Below are 21,692 nucleotides of genomic sequence, written 5' to 3'. Positions count from 1 at the left end.
CTCCCCAAAGTTGTTGTCTTCTTTTTCGTCTCCTTCTTCTGCGGCTCCTTATGCGGCTCCTTGTGCGGCACAAGGAGCAGGAGCGCCTGGTTTCAGCCAGCGCATATCACTGTCCTGGATAGTTCAATGAATGTCCCGCATTTCTGCAATCTATAATGGAAATGCTGGACATTGAACCATCCGGGACAGTCCCACGTAAACAGTTGGGGGGTATGCTTGAAATGAACTAGGGCAGAAAGAAGGCAGGAGTGTTTCTGGGTCATATTTATATATAGGTGTTTTTTTGCATGGTAGCATTGTGGATGAAGCGATAAACTGTGTTGACAGACAGTGGATTTCAAATGTATTCCTGAGCCCATGCAGTGGTTTCTACTACAGAATCCTTTTTGAAGTAATGTAATGCCTTTCATTTTAGGAGTAGATATTAACTTTCTATAATAATCACTGACGTAAACCCATCAAATTAGTAAAATATATTGTAGTACAGTGATGCAGTGGGTACTGATGCCAGATACTCAGGCATGCCCTCGCACTATAACACTGGCACTAAAACACAACATTGGTTTGTTTCCCAGCTATGCAGTTTTCATGAGGGTTCCACTGTTACTAACTAGTTTGCGCATGCACATTGAGGGGGGGGCCCCATTGCGGCGATCAACGGGGGCTGCCTAGAGGCGCCCGGAAGATAAATTCGGGGCTGCCCATTATCCAGAATGCTCGGGACCAGGGGTATTCCGGATAAGGGGTCTTTCCATAATTTGGATCTCCATACCTTAAGTCTCCTAAAAAATCAATAAAACATTAATTAAATGCCATAGGATTGTTTTGAATCCAATAAGGATTAATTATATCTTAGTTGGGATCAAGTACAAGGTACTGTTTTATTACTACAGAGAAAAAGGTAAGCCATTTTAAAAGTCTGAATTATTTTATTAAAATAGAGTCTAAGGGAGATGAGCTTTCTCGCTAACGGGTTTCCGGATAAGGGATCCCATACCTGTATTGAAAAGTTGCTTAGAATTTTGTTTTCTTTTTTTAGGCAAAAAATTACATTTTTGGTTAAATTGTCCTTTTTGATATTGGGAACCAAGAGTTACTTGCTGATAAGTTAACCTTGGAAGAGTGGCGCCATCTCTTAGAAGGTGCATTACATTCCATCACTTATCACCCTGGTTTCAAGAATAGAAAAGCAGGAGCTCTTTCTAGAAGGTTTCTCCCTGAAGACTGTCTCCGTGAAGACTACAACCTGATTTTTACTTCTAGTTGGATTATCGCTTCTCTGAGCAGACTGAACATACAGAATCTGAGAAGCAAACTGTGGAAACAGTCTACTGCTCCTCCAGAAACTCCCATTGGCATGGCCTATATTCCTCCTGAACTCCATCTCTCTGTTCTACAACTGACACACTGTTCTAAACAAGTTGGTCATCCTGGAGTAAAGAAAAACATGGATTTTTTTAAATTGGCTTGTATGGTGGCCACCCATACAGAAAGATATCAGAGACTTTGTCACTTCCTGTACCATTTGTGCCTCCTCTAAGTATAGTTACTTTTTACCTTGTGGTCTTCTGCAGCCCATACGAGTTCCCTCCTGACCCTGGACACATTTGGCCATGGAATTTATCATTGAATTACCTCCCTCTCCTGGCAGTATTGTAATTTGGGTGTTTATTGACTACTTCAGGAAGATGGTTTACTTTGTCCCTTTACGCAAACTCCAATTTGCTATGGAACTTTTCCAGCTATTTGTTCAATACATATGTCACCTCCATGGCTTTCTAGTGCAAATTGTCTCTGTCAGAGGCTCTCAATTCGTCTCTAAATTCTGCTGCTCTTTCTGCCAGTCCCTTGGGGTTAGTCTTCAATTTTCTTCTGCATGCCATCCTCAGTGTAATGGAGCTGCTGAAAGATTTAATCAAGCTTTGGAACAATTTCTGAAATGTCACGTTTCTCTCTGTCAAGATGACTGGTCTGATCTACTTCCTTGAGCTTAATTCGCCCATATCAATGCAACCCATGCATCTACAGGGAGATCTCCTTTTCTTTGTGTTTATGGTCAACATCCCTTAGCTTTCCCCTAGAATTTTCTTCTGTCCGATGTCCCCACTGCAGATGATATAGTAACCCACATGTCTGCTATTTTGATTACTACCAAGGCACGTTTGGAGAAGTCTACCCTTGTACAGAAGAACTATGCTGATAGGAAACGCAAGCAAGCTCCTTCATATTTTCTGGGAGACAATTTCTCTACCAAGAACAATTCTCAGAATCTCAGGATTCCCTCTACCAAATTAGGACCTAAATTCATCAGCCCCTTCCCTATCATCGAGATTATCAATCCTAAGGCCATTCGCCTTCAACTTCCTCCAGAGATACGGTTTCCTAATGTGTTTTATGTGTCTCTTGTCAAACCAGTGATTTTCAACCAATTTTCCTCAGGACAGCGACCATCTGCTCCTACTATTGTGAAAGGAGAAGAACAAGAATACAAGGTAGAAAGAATTCTTGTCTCTAGAGTTTCCAGAGTCTTACAATTTCTGATCTTTTAGTTCAGAAGAGTGTTCTTGGGTCAAGCACATGCTCCTTGCCTCATTTGAGACCTCTATAAATGGTTTATTCAAAAACCTGGCAATGGTCCTGTGCCCCCCCTTGGGGAAGGGGGTACTGTAACAAGCACCACAGGGCATGCTGCTGGATACACGTTTCCATGGCAATATGTCCTCCAAGATGGTTGCGCCCATAGACGTCATGTGGTTTCCCCGCCGACGGAACACCGCTGCATGCCAGTGTGGGACATCATCACATCATACTTTGGTGCCACATTCAAAATAAAAGGATGGTTACTACCCAGGTTCTACATCTGTGTGTTCCTGGGTGCACTTTTCTTAGAGTTCTGGTGCTCCTTCTGCATCTATCTTTTACCTTATCTGTGTGCTGGCTTTTTCCTTGGTCCCGACTCCTTCCTAATAGCAGTAAGGCTTGACACACGCCCTCTCTTGCACTGCTCTGTACTGCTGGTTTCCTCTTTTAAAATGGTGCTTTAACTCATTCCCCCTTACATGGTTTATAAGTGGCCCTTGCCTATCTGCTTGCCTTCTCTGCACTGGGGGTTGAAAAGTTAATTTTGCAAGCAGTCTTGGCACAGATCTTTTACATTTTTGCAGAAAAAGCAAGGGCCACACAAGTAAGGGGGAATGAGTAAAAAGCATAATTTAACAAAATCAAGCAGCACAGATTAGTGCAGGAGGGTTTTTTTGTATTGCAGTGGAGGATGCTTATTGTATAGTCACATACCTAAACATGAAAGAAGGCAGCAGCACAGTGATAACCAAGCTGTTAACTCTGACCCTGATTGGTCATTTGGTATATGAATAAACAGCAGAAATTTCAGTGGAATAAAAACAACAACATTTATTGGCTCAAATTAACAAATCAACAAAAAAACTAACATAAAGCATACTATACCAAACAATGGATAGAAAGAGGTCAAATTGAGAAAAATGGTCTGAAGGACATATAGGCACATTTTGTTGAAGAATACAATTCTGGTAGGACCTCAGCCGTGTTACTATCCCCTTAATGCAACACTGTCTTATTTGGAAAACCAGGCAGGAAGTTTTGACCCGGACAGTCCTTCTGAAAACCGTGTTGTCCAGGTCACATCCGGATGGGTGGCAACCTTAATAGCATATAAGATCAGATTTGGTGTACACTCAAAATATTGTGCTTTTGCTTGCAGTTGCATTACAAGATACTGTGGCATTGACAAATATGTCCAGTGCCTGCTGTGAAGTTCAGCCCTTTATATCTGAACAAAAAAACTCTCAAATCTGCAGGGTGAGCATTCAGTGTATTATGTTCTTGGCATCAGAATATAAAATGTTAAATGCATCAGGTTTTAGTCTCTTCCTTCTAAAATCATTGGTAAAGCAATTAGCAAATGACAGTAGAAATGTACTCTACCTCTTCAGATCCTGGATACAAAGCAGGTTGCTAATACCTTAGTACTCAGTCTGCTCTTCCTTATCATTATAAGACAAACTATAAAAACCCAAAAAAGTATTATTTTTTTAATTAAAAAGAACAGTTATTAAATATAATAAATTTACAGAAAGCAAACACTTTTTTTTAAAATCTGACAATGGAAAATTCTATTCAATATCCAGCTTGTACACACACAGCATCCAATGGATTTGCAGCCAAGTGGCACAAAAATAACCTAACATATGTATGTATGTATAACTTTATTTATAAAGTGCTACAAGCATGTGCAGCATTGTACAATCTTAAAATATACAACATTACACACAGGGAGGACAAGTGTTATAATAAATACAACAAATAAGTGTAAATAGACAGAGATTAAGTGCCATGTGGTTTGAGACACAGTAGGAAGGAGATCCCTGCCCCATAGAGCTTACAGTCTAAGTAGTTGGGTAACATAGTTGGGCACAAATTCGAAGGCAAGAGTGCACAAGGTATGGGCATTTGTCCTTAAAGGAGAATTAAAGTATAATAAAGAGTTAATCTCAAGATGCAGGCATACCTTCAGTTGTTTCAATAGTGCCCTTAAGTCTCCCCATATTTTACCTGTTCAGAAGATCTGAAGCCAAACAGGAAGAAAAAACGCTGGGCTGTGTAAAGAAAGTTCCCATAATGCCTCACTCCTGCACAGACACCCAGACCAAGTGAACATGCTCAGTTAGTAAGACTATGAGTCAGCTTCCTGCTGATTGGCTCAGATCCACATTCCTAAGAGGGGGGGTGAGTTCTTAGCATTCTTGAGGGAGGGGGGAGCAGGGAAGAGCAGAAAGCAAAGAGCTGCGTGTCTCTGGCAGAGGAAAACAGACACAACTAATCTTTTGACAGGGAACTCAGTGCAGCGTTTCTGTGAGTGCTTATGGCTGTATTTACATAGACCTTTCTGATAAAGCTTACTCTCCTTTAAGTCCAGGAATAGACAAAATAATGTTTAATTGCTCCAAAAGGAAGAATCTTGGTGTTCCATATGGAGGTATTCAGGGACAGAGTAAAGAGAGTTACCTTAACACTTGAACATGTTAAGGTAAACAAAGGTCCACGACCAGATGGTATTCATCCCAGGCTACTAAACAAGTTCAGCTCTGTGGTTGCCAGAGTAGTGTGTTGGGGGTATCCTTAATGGGAAAGTTATCTAATTCCAGGCAGTGTCATTCTGTGGCTACTAAAGCAAATAAAGTACTGTCTTGCACAAAAAAGGGCATTAACTCAAGGCTGCTCCCCTTTCATATCTCGCCCCCCCCCCCCCCCCCCCCCCACGTGCACATGCGCACAAATCCGGGCCTGATACTGTATATACACAGTATAAAAAAATAACAAAATAAAAAAGCTGATTAGTAACTTATACAGAAAATTTGTACATAGCAACTCAGAAACCAGTGCAATTAGCATCAGAATTTAACAATTAGCCCTGTAGCATCAGCTTATATTACAGACCAGCCTCATTTTCTGCTTGGCAATTTACGAAGACCCCTATGCTTAGCTTCTTAACAGCTACTCAGAGCACTCTGAGCATGTGAGTGTCGTAGACACTTTCTAAGATGGGGGCTCCTGTGACGAGTTTAAAGTCCTTAATTATTGCTGCTATTGCAGCAAACTTTAGGCTAGTGCAGTAAATACAGTATATAAAAGATGGTATTTTAAACTATATTCATTTATAGGGTTTAGTTCTCCTTTAAGGATATTAATGCGGGGGACACGGCACAGTGTCCGACCCCTGGACACCTTACCACTGCTGCAAGTTCCGGTGGAGGTCAACTTTAGGGTGAAGACACGCAGAGCTACTAGTAGCAGCTACTTGTCATCGCTACAAAATCAATAATGCTGATCATTTACTGATAATTGGCTCTTCGTGTGTTTCGCAGAGGCAATTCTCAGTTTTGTATTTTGTATTTTCTGGTGTTAAGTAGCCGTGACAAGTAGCTGCTACTAAGTAGCTCCTTGTGTATTCACCCTTACACCACTTCATCTGATACTGGATTGTTTGCTCCTTGTTACCCATAAAAGCCCCATACTCTGTACAAACAGTTCTTGTGCTGAGGAGCAGGGTTCTTAAGCGATAAAACAATGTGTTTTGGTAAAACGTGTGTTTAACAAAGTGCATCAGTTTATAGCGCTCCTCCAGCAGAATCCTGCATTAAAATCCATGTTTCAAATGAGAAAACAGATTTTTTTATATTTAATTTTGAAATTTTCATGGGTCTAGACGTGTTCTTAGAATAGCAATCGGTAGTAAAACCGCCAAGTCCATCCATGACTCCTCTGTTTACATTGAGAAGTAGAAACAAAAGCTTACCTAAAAGTGTTGGCTCTTTCTGAAAGCACAGTTATAAATATAACTACATTTTTATTATTGTTTCTAGAATAACAAATAATAGAATTAACTAGAAAGGGAAGTTTGAGAACAAACATGTTGGGTTGAAAAACGTGAAGTCACTGAATGAAATCTGATCTGTTGTTGGCTCTGCCCACTTTTTCTAACCTTGGACCACAGTTATATAGTAAAAACCACTGTGCAAAGTTTGGGGACCCTGGTTTTAATAGTGTCTGAATGCATACCTCCCAACATTTGAAAAATGAAAAGAGGGACAAAAAGATTTGGTGCGCGCAGCGCGCCAACATTTTTTGGTCACACCCCAATTACCGCACCCCATTTAAAAAAAAAACACTCCTTTTATATAGTTGAAATGGCGGGATCAGACGCAAATGTGCTATACCCTCATACTGTACTACCTAAGGAATACAATGTAGCAACTCCTAAATAAAAATATGAAATACATATATAGAAAGAAGGCAGTCAGTTATAAGTGAGTTATAACTATGTACCAGTTTTGCCCCCCAATACACAGTGCCCCCAATGGCCCAATAGACAGTGCCCCCCATACACAGTACCCCCCATACACAGTGCCCCCATAGACAGTACCCCCCATAGAAAGTGCCCCCATAGACAGGGCCCCCCATAGACATCACAGACAGTAGCCTCCATACACAGTGCCCCCATACACAGTGCCCCCATACACAGTGTCCCCATACACAGTAGCCCCCATACACAGTGCCCCCATATACAGTAGCCCCCATACACAGTGCCCCCCATACACAGTAGCCCCCATTCACAGTAGCCCCCATACACAGTAGCCCCCATACACAGTATCCCCCATAGGAGCTCCGCCTTTGTCTGCTGCTTTACTTCTTATGCGGCTCCTTGTGCAGCGGTGACAGGCCCTTTTATAAGGTTGTGCCCCGTGCGTAACCTTATAAAAGGGCCTGTCGCACTGCACAAGGACAGGCATAACAAGCAAAGCAGCAGAAGAAGTCGGAACTTTCGGGTCCAGCCAGCGCATCCTGCTGTGCTGGATAGTTTAATGAATGTCCCGCGTTTCCGTAATCTATTACGGAAATGTGGGACATTCATGGAACTATCCGGGGACAGCGGGATGCGCTATAAAAACCGGGACTGTCCCGCAAAAAGCGGGACAGTTGGGGGGTATGTCTGAATGCCAGCAATTTAAATTTTCCCACTTAAAGTCAACGAATGACATCTGATTGGTGGCTCCACCCACTTTTTATAACCTGGAACTGCAGTTACCCAGTGACTAACTCTGCAAAGTATAGGGACCCTAGGATTAATAGTTACAGAACGGCAGCAGTTTAAATTTAAACCAATAAAAGTCAATAGGTAAATTGTAATTGGTGGTTGGTGGGTGTGCCCACTTTTTCTAACCTTGAGTCGAAGTCACCCAGTGACAAACAGTGGGCATCCTGGCAGAATGGCAGCATTTTAAATTTAAATCAATAAAATTCAATGGATGGAATCTGACTGGCTGTTAGTGGCCCAACCCACTTTTCCTATTTTTGATCTGCAGTCCCCCAGTGACCAACTGTGCAAAGTTTGGCATAAAAATTGTGAGACTGACAGCATTTTACACGTCACCATTGAAAGTAAATAGGTGAAATGTGTTAACAACTCTGGAATTAATACTGGCATTAGTTAAATATAAACCAATGAAATTTAATGGGTGGAAATGGGTTGGCTGTTGGTGGCCCTACCCGCTTGTTCTAACCCTGAATATGTAGTCAGCCCGTGACTGACTGTACAAAGTTTGGGAACCCTGACATAAATAGTTTAAGAAAGGCAGCATTTTAAATTTAAACCAAAAAAATTCAATAGGTGAAGTGCAATCCCCTAGTGGCCCTGGTGTTAATACTGTGAGAATGGCATCAGGCTGAATTCCCCCATTGAAAGCAACAATTAGTTGCTGGTGTCTCCACCCACTTCCAACTCTGAACCGCAGTTACCTGGTGACTAGCTCTGCAAAGTTTTGGTGAAATCTGATTGGCTTTTGGCGGCCCCACCCACTTTTTCTGACCTTGAGTACGAAGTTACCCAGTTACTGACTGTGCAAAGTTTGGGAACCCTGGCACCTAAACAATAAAATTCAATAGGTGAAATCTGATTGGCTGTTGGTGGCTCCGCCCACTTTTTCTTACCTGGTACCTAACTCTGCAAAGTTTGGGGACCCCGGTGTTATTACTGTGAGAATGGCAGCAGGTTGAATTTCTGCCAAATCAATAGGTAAAATCTGATTGTTCACAGCTCCACCCACTTTTGGGCATCCAGCAATCATCATATTTTCATTCAGGCTGACCCCATGACTATGTGATTCAAGTTTGGGGGGTGGAGCCTCAAAGCTGTACGATTGGCAGCAGTTTTAATTCCCCCATTCAGGGTGACCCCGTTATTATGTTATTCAAGTTTGGGGGGTATAGCTTCAAAGCTGTAAGCGTGGCAGCAGTTTGAAAATCTTCCCTATCAAAGTCAATGGTAAAATTGGGGTGTTCGGAGCGGCGCCACAAAAAGACGGGGGGGGGGGGCAATCGCTTAGAAAAGCACCAGCAACCTGCTCCGCTATAGGGGAAAGAAGTGTGGAGAGTTTGGGTGTTTCCTTATTTTCTAAATTGAAAGTTGGTTTTAACTGAGAATTTCAGTTGTCTGAATACTTTTAACTAAAAATGTGTCTGGATACTTTTGGCCCTAGGAGCTTATGTAATATAAGGTACAATGTTTACTACGGGTCTAGTCGGGGTTAGACTGGGGTATCCAAGACCACTGGGACTGTCATCTGGGGACCCCCACCCCAGTTGCAATGTCAAACCCCCTCCCCCTGTTGTGTACCACACTTACTCTTTGTGGCCACAATGGGGGGAAGATGCGCTACCTGTAGTTGTTGGAGGGAATGGTTCTGGTTTGGTAAAGCCCACCAGATTTTTTCCTAGTGCCCCGCTGGCCCAGTCCAACCCTGGGTCTAGTCACCTTCAGCAGTCAACTGCCAGTTATCATTACATAGCATGTTTCCATATCCAGTGCATACCTCTTAGCATTTAAATTATTAATGAGTAGGTTACTTTCTCTGGTAAAAATACCGGCGTTCACTATTTTTTCACTATTATTAACATTGGGATCAAGAATCATTGTTACCTGCCAGAACAAATTAGGCCAGGCCCCAGGGCCGGAACTAGGGGTAGGCAGAAGAGACAGTTGCCTAGGGTGCAACGATTGGGGGACGCCAGACAGGAGCCTCTCCTGCCTACCCCTAGTCTGAGAAACGTTTCACTTCGCTTTGCATCGCACATCAGGGGGTGCGTGATGCAGGTGCAGGGGCGAGGTGGACGACCGGGTTGCCTAGGGCCCCCAGTCGGCTCAGCCCGCCCCTGCCAAGCCCCACTCCCCCTCAGTCACCCCAGAATGCCTCATCCACTCACAAATAGGGTTGCCACGTTTCTGAGAAAAAATACCGGCCTTCTTATATTTTTATCTTTTTTTTTTTCTCTCAATAACATTGTCATCAGGCATCATTTTACCGGCCAGGTGGTAACCCTATTCATAATTACAGTTTGCTAGTGCACCCAGAGTTTCATTTTCACTTATAACATTTGCCTTTTCTCAAAGCAAAACTTTTTAAACCGTGAATAGCTAAAGCAACAACGCACACAGAATAATAATAATGCTTGCTTGAATGAGACTTTTCTCATGTAGTTTTTTTTAACTGTTGTCAGAAATACAGAAATAAACAACTTTCAAAAGTTAAAATATTTCACAAAAGACATTTTTTTGTGTTTGAGGAGGAAGACCTTTACTGGAAATCTACCAGCCTCTTTCATTGTTTTTTTTTTTTTTTAACGCAAGGGTTTGTGGGTTAGATTCTACCACAGAAAGGGTTAACTCCTAGATCTCACCAGTTCTTTGTTAACTGAACATACTCTGTTACCATGGAGGGAGGGAAAGCAGCTTAGAAAAGAGGGGCGGTTAGGCTTTCTCTATTGTTCAAATGTGCTGCTTCTTTTTACACTCACTTATTGCTCTGCGGTCCAAATCTTCAGTTTTAGCTGTTTTTTTTCTTTACCGTCTGTGTCTCTGACTAAGATCTCTGAGCCGCAAACATACTTATTTTCATTAGCAGGGACACCGTTTTAATACAGGAGTTCCTGTTTCAAGTCACATTTTCTATTTTCTCACATAGTGTAATAATGTTTAGGGCAGGCCTCAATAATTGAAAGCAGAACTAAAGTATAGTCCTGCTCATAAAGTACAGCGCTTTGTTTAGGGCATCATTGTGTGTGCCCTTCCCCCCACGGCATTGTGAAGGAGGATGTTTGCAACAGAGAAACCTGGAAGATAGTTTTGTGTGTTGAGGAGGGAGAATGTAAAACAGCACCATATTTGTTGTTGGGGCGCCCCAAGGCTGCCCCCATTTGCCGTATGTGAGCAACATTGCTGTGCGGCTTGGGCGGCATGCCGCCCCTGCATTTGTGCCTTTGTGGCCTTGCCACAAATCTGGGCCTGTGTGAAAATGTACGCCATTTTTTCCCAGGCCTTTTGTTGCTTTTAAAAAAGTGACTTCCAATCAAATCCAACCCAGTCTTCCAAATAATTTTTAATTGTCTTCTTGTTGTCTTTTTCTAGGGTTGCCACCTCTCCTGCCTGGGAACTCAGGGCAGGGAGGCAGGGCGTGATGTCACAGGGGAGAGGCAGTGACATCACAAGGAGGGCTGCAACGTCATGGGGGACAGGCTATGACGCCAATCGGCATGTCAATCTTCGAGAATCCTACCTGGTTTTCCAAAAACCGGGCAGGTAGTTTTCACCTGGACAGCCCTACTGAAAACCAGGCTGTCCAGGTCAAAACCGGACAGGTGGGAACCCTATAATTTCCCTAGTGTACTGTGAAAAAACTCTTTCACAGGATTGCTAGACCCTTTACAATTTCTCTAACTGGGTCTTTTTTCCCTGATGAAAGCTGTGTATTTTTTCAAGTGTGCTGGCACCCAGCTAAAACCAGGATGGCAGGAAGCTCTGCAAAAAGGAGCACATTCACTCAGTTATATGAAATTAAAAATAATGTATCAATATGTATTATATATGTAATTAGTAGTTGAGACTAAGGGCAGAGGCATATTGAGCGGATTATCCACTTTCCTCAATTTTTGAAAATGATTTCCTTTTTCTCTGTAATTATAAAACAGTACTGTCCTTGTACTTGATCCCAACTAAGATATAATTAATTCTTATTGGACGCAAAAAGTCATATTGGGTTTATTCAATATTTAAATTATTTTTTAGCAGACTTAAGACATGGAGATCCAAATTATGGAAAACCCCAGGTCCTAAGCATTCTGGATAATAGGTCCCGTACCTGTATTACAATTGACACTTTTCTTTGAAGGACAGTAAACTTTAATGTATCATTTTTTTGTGCTTCCTTTGTCTGGATCGAATTGTCTTTAAAAAAATCTGACACAAACGATTGTATCACAGTGCAGTACTAGCAGGCCATTGGAGTGAGAACCAGTGAGCTGATGCGTTCTTCTCTCTGATGGGATTTTTAAACCTGCCCAACCTGCCCCATACATGGGACAATAAGCTACTGACACTCATCTGTCAGCAACTTTTATTGGTCCATGTATGGCCATTTTAAGTGCTAAAATACACAGGAGATTTTGATATTTGAGATTTTATCTGACCCCCCCAAAATTGGCATGCTACAACATGCAACAGCACGAGATTTTGTGGGATTCTACAAAATCTGATCTTCACTTCTGTAATGAAATTCAGATCAGATAAAGTGTGATGGTGCGAGTTGTCCATCAATGTAATTTAATGAGAAGAAAAAGCCACCATCAACTGTTATTATGTTGGATGCAGACAGAGTGCTGTGTTCTAGGCCTGGATTTGTGGGCAGGCTACAAAGACCAGGGTCTAGGGCAGCAAAGACTGGTGAGGGGCTGGGGGAGGAGGTTCAAATGTGGGCGGCAAGGGGGCCTACAGGCACAAAAATTTTAAATTCAGCCCTGCCTTCTTTTACACATCTTTTTACAAATCTTTTACACATCAAATCTTTTTTATCCATCCTAACTGCATTCAACAAATTCCCTTCTGTAATTTAATTATTTAGAGAGTTATTTTGTTAATTTTTTTTCTGACTATTACATTAGACATTCATTCACTCCAGTCTTTATGTACTATATTTTTGGCATTTCTATTTTGCATGGCCTTTCTGTTTGCCCACGCCCAGCCATTCAGCCATTATGTACAGTCAACAAACAAACCCCTAACTATACGCCCTCATCAAAATGGAGACAAAACAGTTCACAAGTTGTCATAGCAATACCTGCACACAATTAAACAGTGTGTACAGTGCTACATGTGTAAATCTAATAGATCCGTTTCGGTTAAAAACAAGATATATTCTAATTGTGTCAAAGAAACCCATACATAGTATACATGGAGAACATTAAAATGTGAACCAAATGAAATAATATGTATAAAGATAAACTCTGCTGATATCTGGCTTTATACATATTTTTATTGGGTTCATATTTTGATATGCAAACAGTCTCATTAAAATATATCTTTTTTTTACCTAAACTAATAATTTTACTTTACTATTAGATTCACACATGTAGAGTAAGACGGGATTTCTTGTGATTTTGAAAGAGTGGGCTCTAACTCATCTTCTTGGCAAAAGGAGCCCTAAAAATATATTTGATCTGTCATTCAAAATCAAACTCCCAACTGCTGCGTGATGAGAGAAGGTGATTAAGTGGGGATAGTAAAGAGTAAATTGATTATTTTAGAAATGGTCCAAATTTAAAAATATATCTAGAACATTTCTCATCTTGGTATGATAAAGATAATATTCCATTTTATTTTTATGATCTCATACCTCACTTGAAAATTGTAAAGAGGGACAAATAAAATGCTGTGCCCATTTTGCAACCACACCCCATAAATACCACTCCCATTTTACAAAATTTGCCAGGTTATTTAAAATTTGAACACATTTCTGGGGTTTTGGGGTCTTGTTTTATGTGCTATTACAGTTTTGCTAAAAAAAAAGGTGAACTTGCCCTTTAAGCTGCAAGTCTCCGTTTCCCCAAGAGACCTGTTTAGCTTTTTAGTTACAACTGTATTTAAGTGCGGGTATTGCTTGTTAATTAAGTTTGAGAAACATTGTATCTTTTTTAGTGTTCAGTGCAAGAGATCAAAGAGAAATATGGGACTTTTCAGTAAGAATCTGGGACTGCAGGCTGAGCTGATAAAATCTGGACTTTCCCATTATGTATGATTTTAAAAACCACATAGATTTGATATGTTGTGTCCAGAATGTTTTGGGAAGGGCTCTATATTGTAAAGAGTAAATTGATTATTTTAGAAATGGTCCAAATTTAAAAATATATCTAGAACATTTCTCATCCTGGTATGATAAAGATAATATTACATTTTTATTTTTATGATCACATACCTCCCAACACTTGAAAATTGTAAAGAGGGGCAAATAAAATGCTGTGCCCATTTTGCAACCTCACCCCATAAATACCACTCCCATTTTACAAAATTTGCCAGGTTATTTAAAATTTGAACACATTTCTGGGGGTTTTGGGGTCTTGTTTTATGTGTTATTACAGTTTTGCTAAAAAAGGTGAACTTGCCCTTTAAGCTGCAAGTCTCTGTTTCCCCAAGAGACCTGTTTAGCTTTTTAGTTACAACTGTATTTAAGTGCGAGTGTTGCTTGTTAATTAAATTTGAGAAACATTGTATTTTTAGTGTTCAGTGGAAGAGATCAAAGAGAAAAATGGGACTTTTCAGTAAGAATCTGGGACTGCAGGCCGAGCTGCTAAAATCAGGACTTTCCCAATATGTATGATATTAAAAACCACATAGATTTGATATGTTGTGTCCAGAATGTTTTGGGAAGGGCTCTATATTGTTTCTGAGTGCAAGGGATTCTTAACCTATTGGTCAGCCCCATACTAGACTAGCACAACTCCAGTCGACAACTGAAACCTGTAATTCAGAATTAAAAGGTTATATATTATGCCTTTGAAATTGTTCTTAGATTGTGAATGGGATTCCCAGAATTATTCTGAGCTATGTTCACAAAAGGTTGAGAAATCCTCATATGTCATGTGTTTGAAGCATGCATTTGCTTGTACAAATATGGGATCTGTTATATGAAAACCCATTATCCAGAAACCTGTGAATTACAGAACGGCTATCTCCTTATATATCACCAATAAATCAAATAACTGAAAATGTTTCTAAATGAATTCCTTTTTCTCTTTAATAATAAAACATTGGCTTGTACTTGATCCCAACTAAGATATAGTTACTTTTTATTGAAACTTATATTAGCATATGCCAATGCAAAAAAACTGAAAAAATATTTGACGCAGCATGCCTTGATGTAAATTCCCATGAAAAAATTGTTAGTAAACAAATACAAATAAGCACACATAAAACAACTTGAAATATTACTAGAATGTGACCAGACCAGCAACAACTAAAAGCTAGGTTTGGGCAGGTTGAACTTAATAACTTCTGTCTTAGGCCTCAAATCATAATGTAGTTATGTCAGTCTTATAACCTTTTACAATGTTGTGTACAATACACTGATCACGGTGGTGCTCATTTATAAACACTTGGCAGTGTATTGTACCAGTACAGCAAGTCATAGCAATCAATCTGTAACTACCTTGAAGTGGAAAGTTATAAAACGAAGACTATCAAATGGTCATATTGTCAACAAAAAATTCTATTCAGCAGAATAGTTGCATCCTATATGTGATGGTCACAGAACATACAATGAACAAGGGTCCTTTTTTAAGAATCGCAACTGATGACAACCAGATGGTAGATTCACTGCAGACACAGTACCTGCACCTGATGGGTTCATAGATAACACAGGTAGAGTAGTAATGCAGCTGTAATATGTCTCACATTCTCTTTTAAAGCTATATATTAGAGTATTCAGAAGATAATATTTATTTAACATAGAAAGTGAGACATATTTTGGTTATTCTATATGTATGATATGTAGTCTCCTATCTTTAATATTTTTAAATGGTGGGAGAAAAATAAATTACTATCTGATCTTAAACCTCCTTTTTGTTTCTTTTCACAGACTTCAAAGAACACAAAGCAGCCAGTAAGATTACACCGTGTAATGCTGTGTGATAGAAAGCTGCCCCCCTCTTTACACTAACAGGATATCACTCAGGCACAGCTTTGCCTGCTTGCAGTACTTGATAAGCTGCACATGTTTTCAGGGGAGGGACCTGATCTTACCTTACCCCAGCTGCAGACTTCTCACGGCGGATGGAGCCTTACAATGTGAATCGAACAGACAATCCACAAAATCCAGGGGCTTCAACAATCTTAGATATTTCCTATGTGCTGTAAATATTGGGAAAGCAGGAAAAGAGAAGCCTGGTGAAATTAAAATGCCATCCAAAGGGAAGTATTTTATTAATGACAATGAAGACTGGATGATTAGCCCTTCGCTTTATGAAAAGTACCAGTGCATTAGCCAACATTACCCCCTGCTGCTCATCTTACTCTTTGTGGTGGGGGCATCTTGTGTAACTCTGATTGTCCTCTTCTTCACATTCAGTCAAGTGAGTGAAACTTAATTTGCACGCTTTGTTTTCTCTTTCAATGGTCTATGTTGTAGCTTTTTCTAGAGTTAGCTAGGTGCTTGATTTTTGGACTTCACTGAACCACAAGTGGTTAACTGTATAAATTACCAATACAATGTTATACATAGGATTCTTCATAAATTAAGTATTTAATATTTCCTAGATAAACTCTGTAAGCAGGATTAGGATACTGCCCTAGTCTGCCGTTAAATAGTTTAGCAGCACTTTGTCTCATCTTGTTTTGAGACGGGGGTCCTGAACAATTGGTGGATTGCAAATAGGTGCTGGAAACTTGGAAGTAAACTCTGTAGTGTGCAAGGTGGTGAAAGGTACCAGAGTTGCAGGTTTGCAGCAGCCGTAGTAACTTAAGTTTGCTACCACTGTTATTTGGGGTAAGATGTTAATCCATCACATTCATACACAAAGGTAAATTTTATCAGGAGCCAGTTACTCTTCCTGTACATTATTGGAGTATGGCAGGAAAACACAGTACCCAGAGGAAACCCAAGCAGAAATGGCGATAGCATACATTACCAACATTTCTTTGGTGTATTTCTGATGCAACAAAACAGAATAACAGCCACACAATGGTTCCCAAGGGGACATTCTGACTGCAGCCTCTCTGGCATACAATATAGCCCCATAAAAACAACTCATTCTATTTCTTAATGACAGCATAAATGTTCTCTTTGCACTTGTGCACCATGTTGATAAAACTAATTTTGGATTTGGAAGTTTTAGTTTTTCAAGCGATTGCTATAAAAGTCATGAATGCAAAACTTGCAGCTACCTCACTGACATCAAAGCAACTGAACTGAAACTTATTCTGCCAGTATAATAAAAGGTTAAATGAATATTTGTAAGAGAATTATATTTAAAAGTGTTCTGGAAGTGGGACTGCTTTAAGTAAATCAATTATGGAGAGGTACCAAGGGAAACATGTACAGTAGATAATAAACTTGGCTGTAGCAAGCAATGCCAGTCAGCAACTGCATGGCCAAACAAGGTTTAAACTGTATTAAAAGGTTTATAGATTTGCAAGAGAAGGGGTCATTCTTCTACTTTACAAAACACTGGTAGGGCCATACGCCATACAGTTTTGCTTTCCAGTGCTAAAACAGGGTATTATATAAAACAGTACCTTGTACTTAATCCCAACTAAGATATAATGTAATCCTTATTGGAGGCAACACAATCCTATTGGGTTTATTTAATATGTAAATGATTTTTTTAGTGGAGGTATGGACTTCCAAATTATAGAAAGACCCCTTATCTGGAAAATACCAGGTCCCAAGCATTCTGGATAACATGTCTCATACCTGCAATGGATATAGTAAGTCTTTGCTATAAAGGAGAACAGGGGCTTGGGGGGAGGATGTTAAAAAAGGGGTTATATCCCTTTTTACCAAGTGAGAAGATAGAAGGGCTACTAAAAATAGCTCTTAGTACAAAGTTGATCCAGGGATTGGTCACATTGCCATCTTGAAGTCAGGAAGAAATTTTGCCCCACTCTGAGGAAAATTGCAGAGGCTTCAGATGTTTTTTTGCCTTCCTTTGGATCAACTAGCAATTAGGCAGGTTTCACTTAGACATTAAAAGTTGAACATGATGAGAAGGTGTTTCTTTTTTTCAACCTACGTTACTATTTTACTGAGTTTTGCACATAATGCTTATTCTAGCTAGCATGTACTTGTTTCTACAGGCTATGTTTTGTCCTCATAATGAACTGTAAATCATTAGGTACTTTTAAAGCTAATCCTTTCTAAGTAAAGCTGCTTGAATGCAGATTTCTGATAGGCAATACAAGCATTGTTTGTCTGCTACTAGTTTAAATCTACCTGGGTCAAGTACAGTGCCGGACTGGTCCACCAGAATACCAGGAAAACTCCCCGTGGGCCCAGGTGTCAGTGGGCCCTCCTGCTCCTGACCATTTGGCCTGCTTCATGGTCATTCCTAATTTCTGAATGGGAACAAAGAGGAGAAATAGATGGAAGAATAGATGCTAGCATATAAATAAAAGAGACTAGGAGAATAAAGAGATGGAAAGGAGGAAAAATAGTTTGGAGAGTGGGCCTATGATCTAAGGTTCTCAGGTGGGCCCCTGGGGTTCCAGTCCGACACTGGTCAAGTAGGAGTTTAAGGGTGAAGACAACACCAAGCTACTTAGTAGCAGGTACTAGTCATGACTACTAAACACCATAGTATACCTTGGTATAGACAATATTGAGAATTGCCTCAACTAAAACACATGTAGAGACAATTATTAGTAAATGATCCGCATTGTCTATTTTTGTAGCCATTACAAGTAGCTGCTAGTAGTAGCTCAGTGTATCTTCAACCTAAGAGTTAAGTATAAATAAAAATAATTTAAAGGTGCTGCTAATACTGGGAAAACCAGATCTCAGCTGTGGCATAGTTATAAAGCTGTGTTAAAAAAAAAAAATACATCAAACAATCAAAAACACCATAGTAGTTCATGTAAAATCATGCTTATTTATAAATTGTTCTGCAAACATGTAACCAAGCATAACATATTGGCATTAAAATAGCTGTAAAGGTTCATTTGTATCGGCCACACACCGTAATAAATAATGCAATTATAAATAAACATTATATAGCTTCTGTATACTATACCCATATCTAAAGTTGCAGTTCAGCTTAATCTCTGAAATACTAGATATGTGGTCAGTAAAAACAAACCCCCTAGGTAGTAAGTATTGTTGTCAGTGCCAACAACCCACTGCACTAAAAAAAAAAACTAACACTTTGTTACTTTATAGTTTGGTCTGTTAGACCAAACGTTAGCATATTGCATTGTTATATACCTTGCCCTTTTTTCCTGCCTGCAGTAAAGAAAGGGTTCAGTCTCAAGTGCTTAGCTATTCCCTACATTAACAACTCTATTTTTTGATAGAGTATTGAGTGACATATTAATATTTGCTAGCCCATAAAAATAATATACTGTAAAAGCCAAATGGAATTTTGTGGTCAAAATATCAGCAACAGTAGGCAGTCAAGGGTGGTGATTGGTTTCTGGCTTACAAAACTCTTTCCCTCCCTTCCTTGATTTACTACCATCTCATGCAAGAACTATGACATTGCTCAACACTTCAGGAAGTGAATCAGTGGTCATCATTTCAGTTCTGAAAGGGAGTATGAGTCAGCTGTGTGCCTGCTCAGAAACCTATTGTGGGTGTTGGTGCATGACTAATTTGTATTAGAATTATAGATACTGTAAAGAATAAATTAAAGTATCTCTCAAATTGATACTCTTTTACATAGTAACATGGTAAGTTAGGTTGAAAAAAGACGTATGTCCATCACGTTCAACCATAATGCCTATATATAACCTGCCTAACTGCAAGTTGATCCAGAGGAAGGCAAAAAAATCCCATCTGAAGCCTCTCTAATTCCTTCCTGACTCCAAGATGGCAGTCGTACCAGTCCCTGAATCAACTTGTACAAAGAGCTATGTCCCATAACACCGTATTGCCTCACTTGCTAAAAAGCCATCCAGACCCTTCTTAAAGCTATATAATGTATCAGCCAGTACGAGGAAGGGAATTTCACAACTTCACAGCTCTCACAGTAAAAAATCCTTTTATCAGTAAACTTTTGCCATGATAAATGAGAAGTATCTTCCTCCATATTTTATTATTAAATTAATCATTCCTTGTCAATCTGTTGGTGTCTTTGTGTCTAGAAATGCTGCGAGCACATGAACTCTATGGTTAAAAGTTTTTAATCAATGTTTATTGAAAAATATAATGGAAAGGATATGGCTGAGTGCTTAGAACCATAATATGAATTCTATGATATTACAGAGTCATTACTGACAGAGATAAGTGTGTGCAGTGGGTGAATGTAAGCAGCAGAATGAAATGGTAAAATTCTGAGAAATGGCTCTTAGACGTGGTTCTGAGTAAATATTTGGGGACTTTTGTTAGTGCAGCTGGTGTCTAAGCTCACTTCATTCCACCCTGACAGATTTCTTCATTATGTATTATTTAGAAACTCCCCAGTCTGTTGTGTTGCTCTGAATTGTTTATTTGTATAATATAAAAATACTTCTAAAAAGTATTCTCATATTCTCAACAGCATGCACAACTCATAAGTCATGGAAGCATTAATATAGCTATTTTTATGTATTCAAAAGCATCTGCATACTTGTTAGTATCGATATAATTCTGAAAACCTGGTGAAAAGAATGATCTCTTAAAGGAGCAGTTCAGTGTAAAAATGAAACTGGGTGAAATAGACTGCACAAGTTAAAAAAAATTTTTACTGACTAACTAAGAGGTTAGTGAGCTGAAAGCAAGTAGAGTAATGGCCATTATGCTAGACATTTGCTCATTCCAGCCTTTATAGATTACATTTTTGCTTAAATAACTATATTGCAAAAATAATTTATTTTGCGCAGTCTGTCTGTTTTACCCAGTTTCATTTCTACACTGAACTGTTCCTTTAAGGTGACAATAAAATAGTGACATTATTTTTGGAATAAGTGTAAGGAAGATACTTTATTTGAATGTAGGGAGAATTCTGTATTTGCATAATTTTTTGTTTAAAGGGCTTGTGTAACGTACTAGTTAGGAGGGAGCCAATGCGAGCAAAGGTAAGGGAGCGCGCCAGACCGGCAGAGCACCTTACAGCTTGATTTAAAGGAGAAGGAAAGGCTAATAAAGAGTTAATCTCAAGATGCAGGCATACCTTCAGTTGTCTCAATAGTGCCCTTAAGTCTCCCCATATTTCTCCTGTTCAGAAGATCTGAAGCCAAACAGTAAGAAAAAATGCTGAGCTGTGTAAAGAAAGTTCCCATAATGCCTCACTCCTGCACAGACACCCAGACCAAGTGAACATGCTCAGTTAGTAAGACTATGAGTCAGCTTCCTGCTGATTGGCTCAGATCCACATTCCTAAGGTGGGGGGGAGTGAGTTCTTAGCTTTCTTGAGGGAAGGGGGAGTAGGAAAGAGCAGAGAACAGAAAGCTGCATGTCTCTGGCACAGGAATTACAGACACAACTAATCTTTTTTCAGAGAAGTCAGTGCAGCGTTTCTGTGAGTGCTTATGGCTGTATTTACATAGACCTTTCTGATAAAGCTTACTTAGTTTTTACCTTTCTTTCTCCTTTAAGAAGTTAAATTTTGTTGTTTTAAATATTTGTTGTTATAGACACTTAAAGCTCCTGGATGGAGAAAACTGGAGAAAGAAAAGAGAAAATGATTAGATATTTTGGTCAGGATTAGTTTAACCTGTACTATTAGGTGTTTAGGGGAAATGCATAATCCCAATCTCTTAATTCTCACAGGCAAAAAAATAACGATGCACATTAAGGTTAGCATCACTTACAATATGTGCAGTTGGTCCTTTAAGGTAAAGCACACTTGAGATAATAAGGAACAACAGACAAAGCAAAAGCAGGAAGAATAAAGACTGCACACCAACAGTCATTACTGGTGGAAAACAGATATAGAAGCTGCAGGAACAAATCTTTTTTGGACCATATAAGAAGCAATGTATACCCTGCTGTTCATGGGCAGAATAAGTATATACATTTGGTAAACTTTTAACCCATCTGATATTCTAACTATTCTTCCACCTAAAATGTAGCAGATTCTGTTTGACATGTTGCTGAATATCTTTAAAACTAGTTAATTACCCTGGATGCTTGGCATAATTG

At 39.6% G+C, this 21,692-nt stretch overlaps 1 protein-coding gene across 5 annotated transcripts in view; it reads left to right on the top strand.

The window, feature by feature from the left end:
* The window catches only part of adcy7 (adenylate cyclase 7), a 130,850-nt gene that overhangs the window by 26,412 nt on the left and 82,746 nt on the right, over positions 1-21,692 (top strand). For 3 of the 5 annotated variants that reach the window (XM_012960538.3, XM_031899791.1, XM_012960539.3), the window contains exon 2: positions 15,498-15,990. In XM_012960538.3, the coding sequence (XP_012815992.1) occupies positions 15,817-15,990 (174 nt within the window). In that variant the 5' untranslated portion in view covers positions 15,498-15,816. 5 annotated transcript variants of the gene reach the window in all.

Source organism: Xenopus tropicalis, chromosome 4 (assembly GCF_000004195.4).
Source record: "Xenopus tropicalis strain Nigerian chromosome 4, UCB_Xtro_10.0, whole genome shotgun sequence".
In the NCBI taxonomy this organism is placed as follows: Eukaryota; Metazoa; Chordata; class Amphibia; order Anura; family Pipidae; genus Xenopus; species Xenopus tropicalis.
This window is presented reverse-complemented; position numbering and strand designations above follow the sequence as displayed.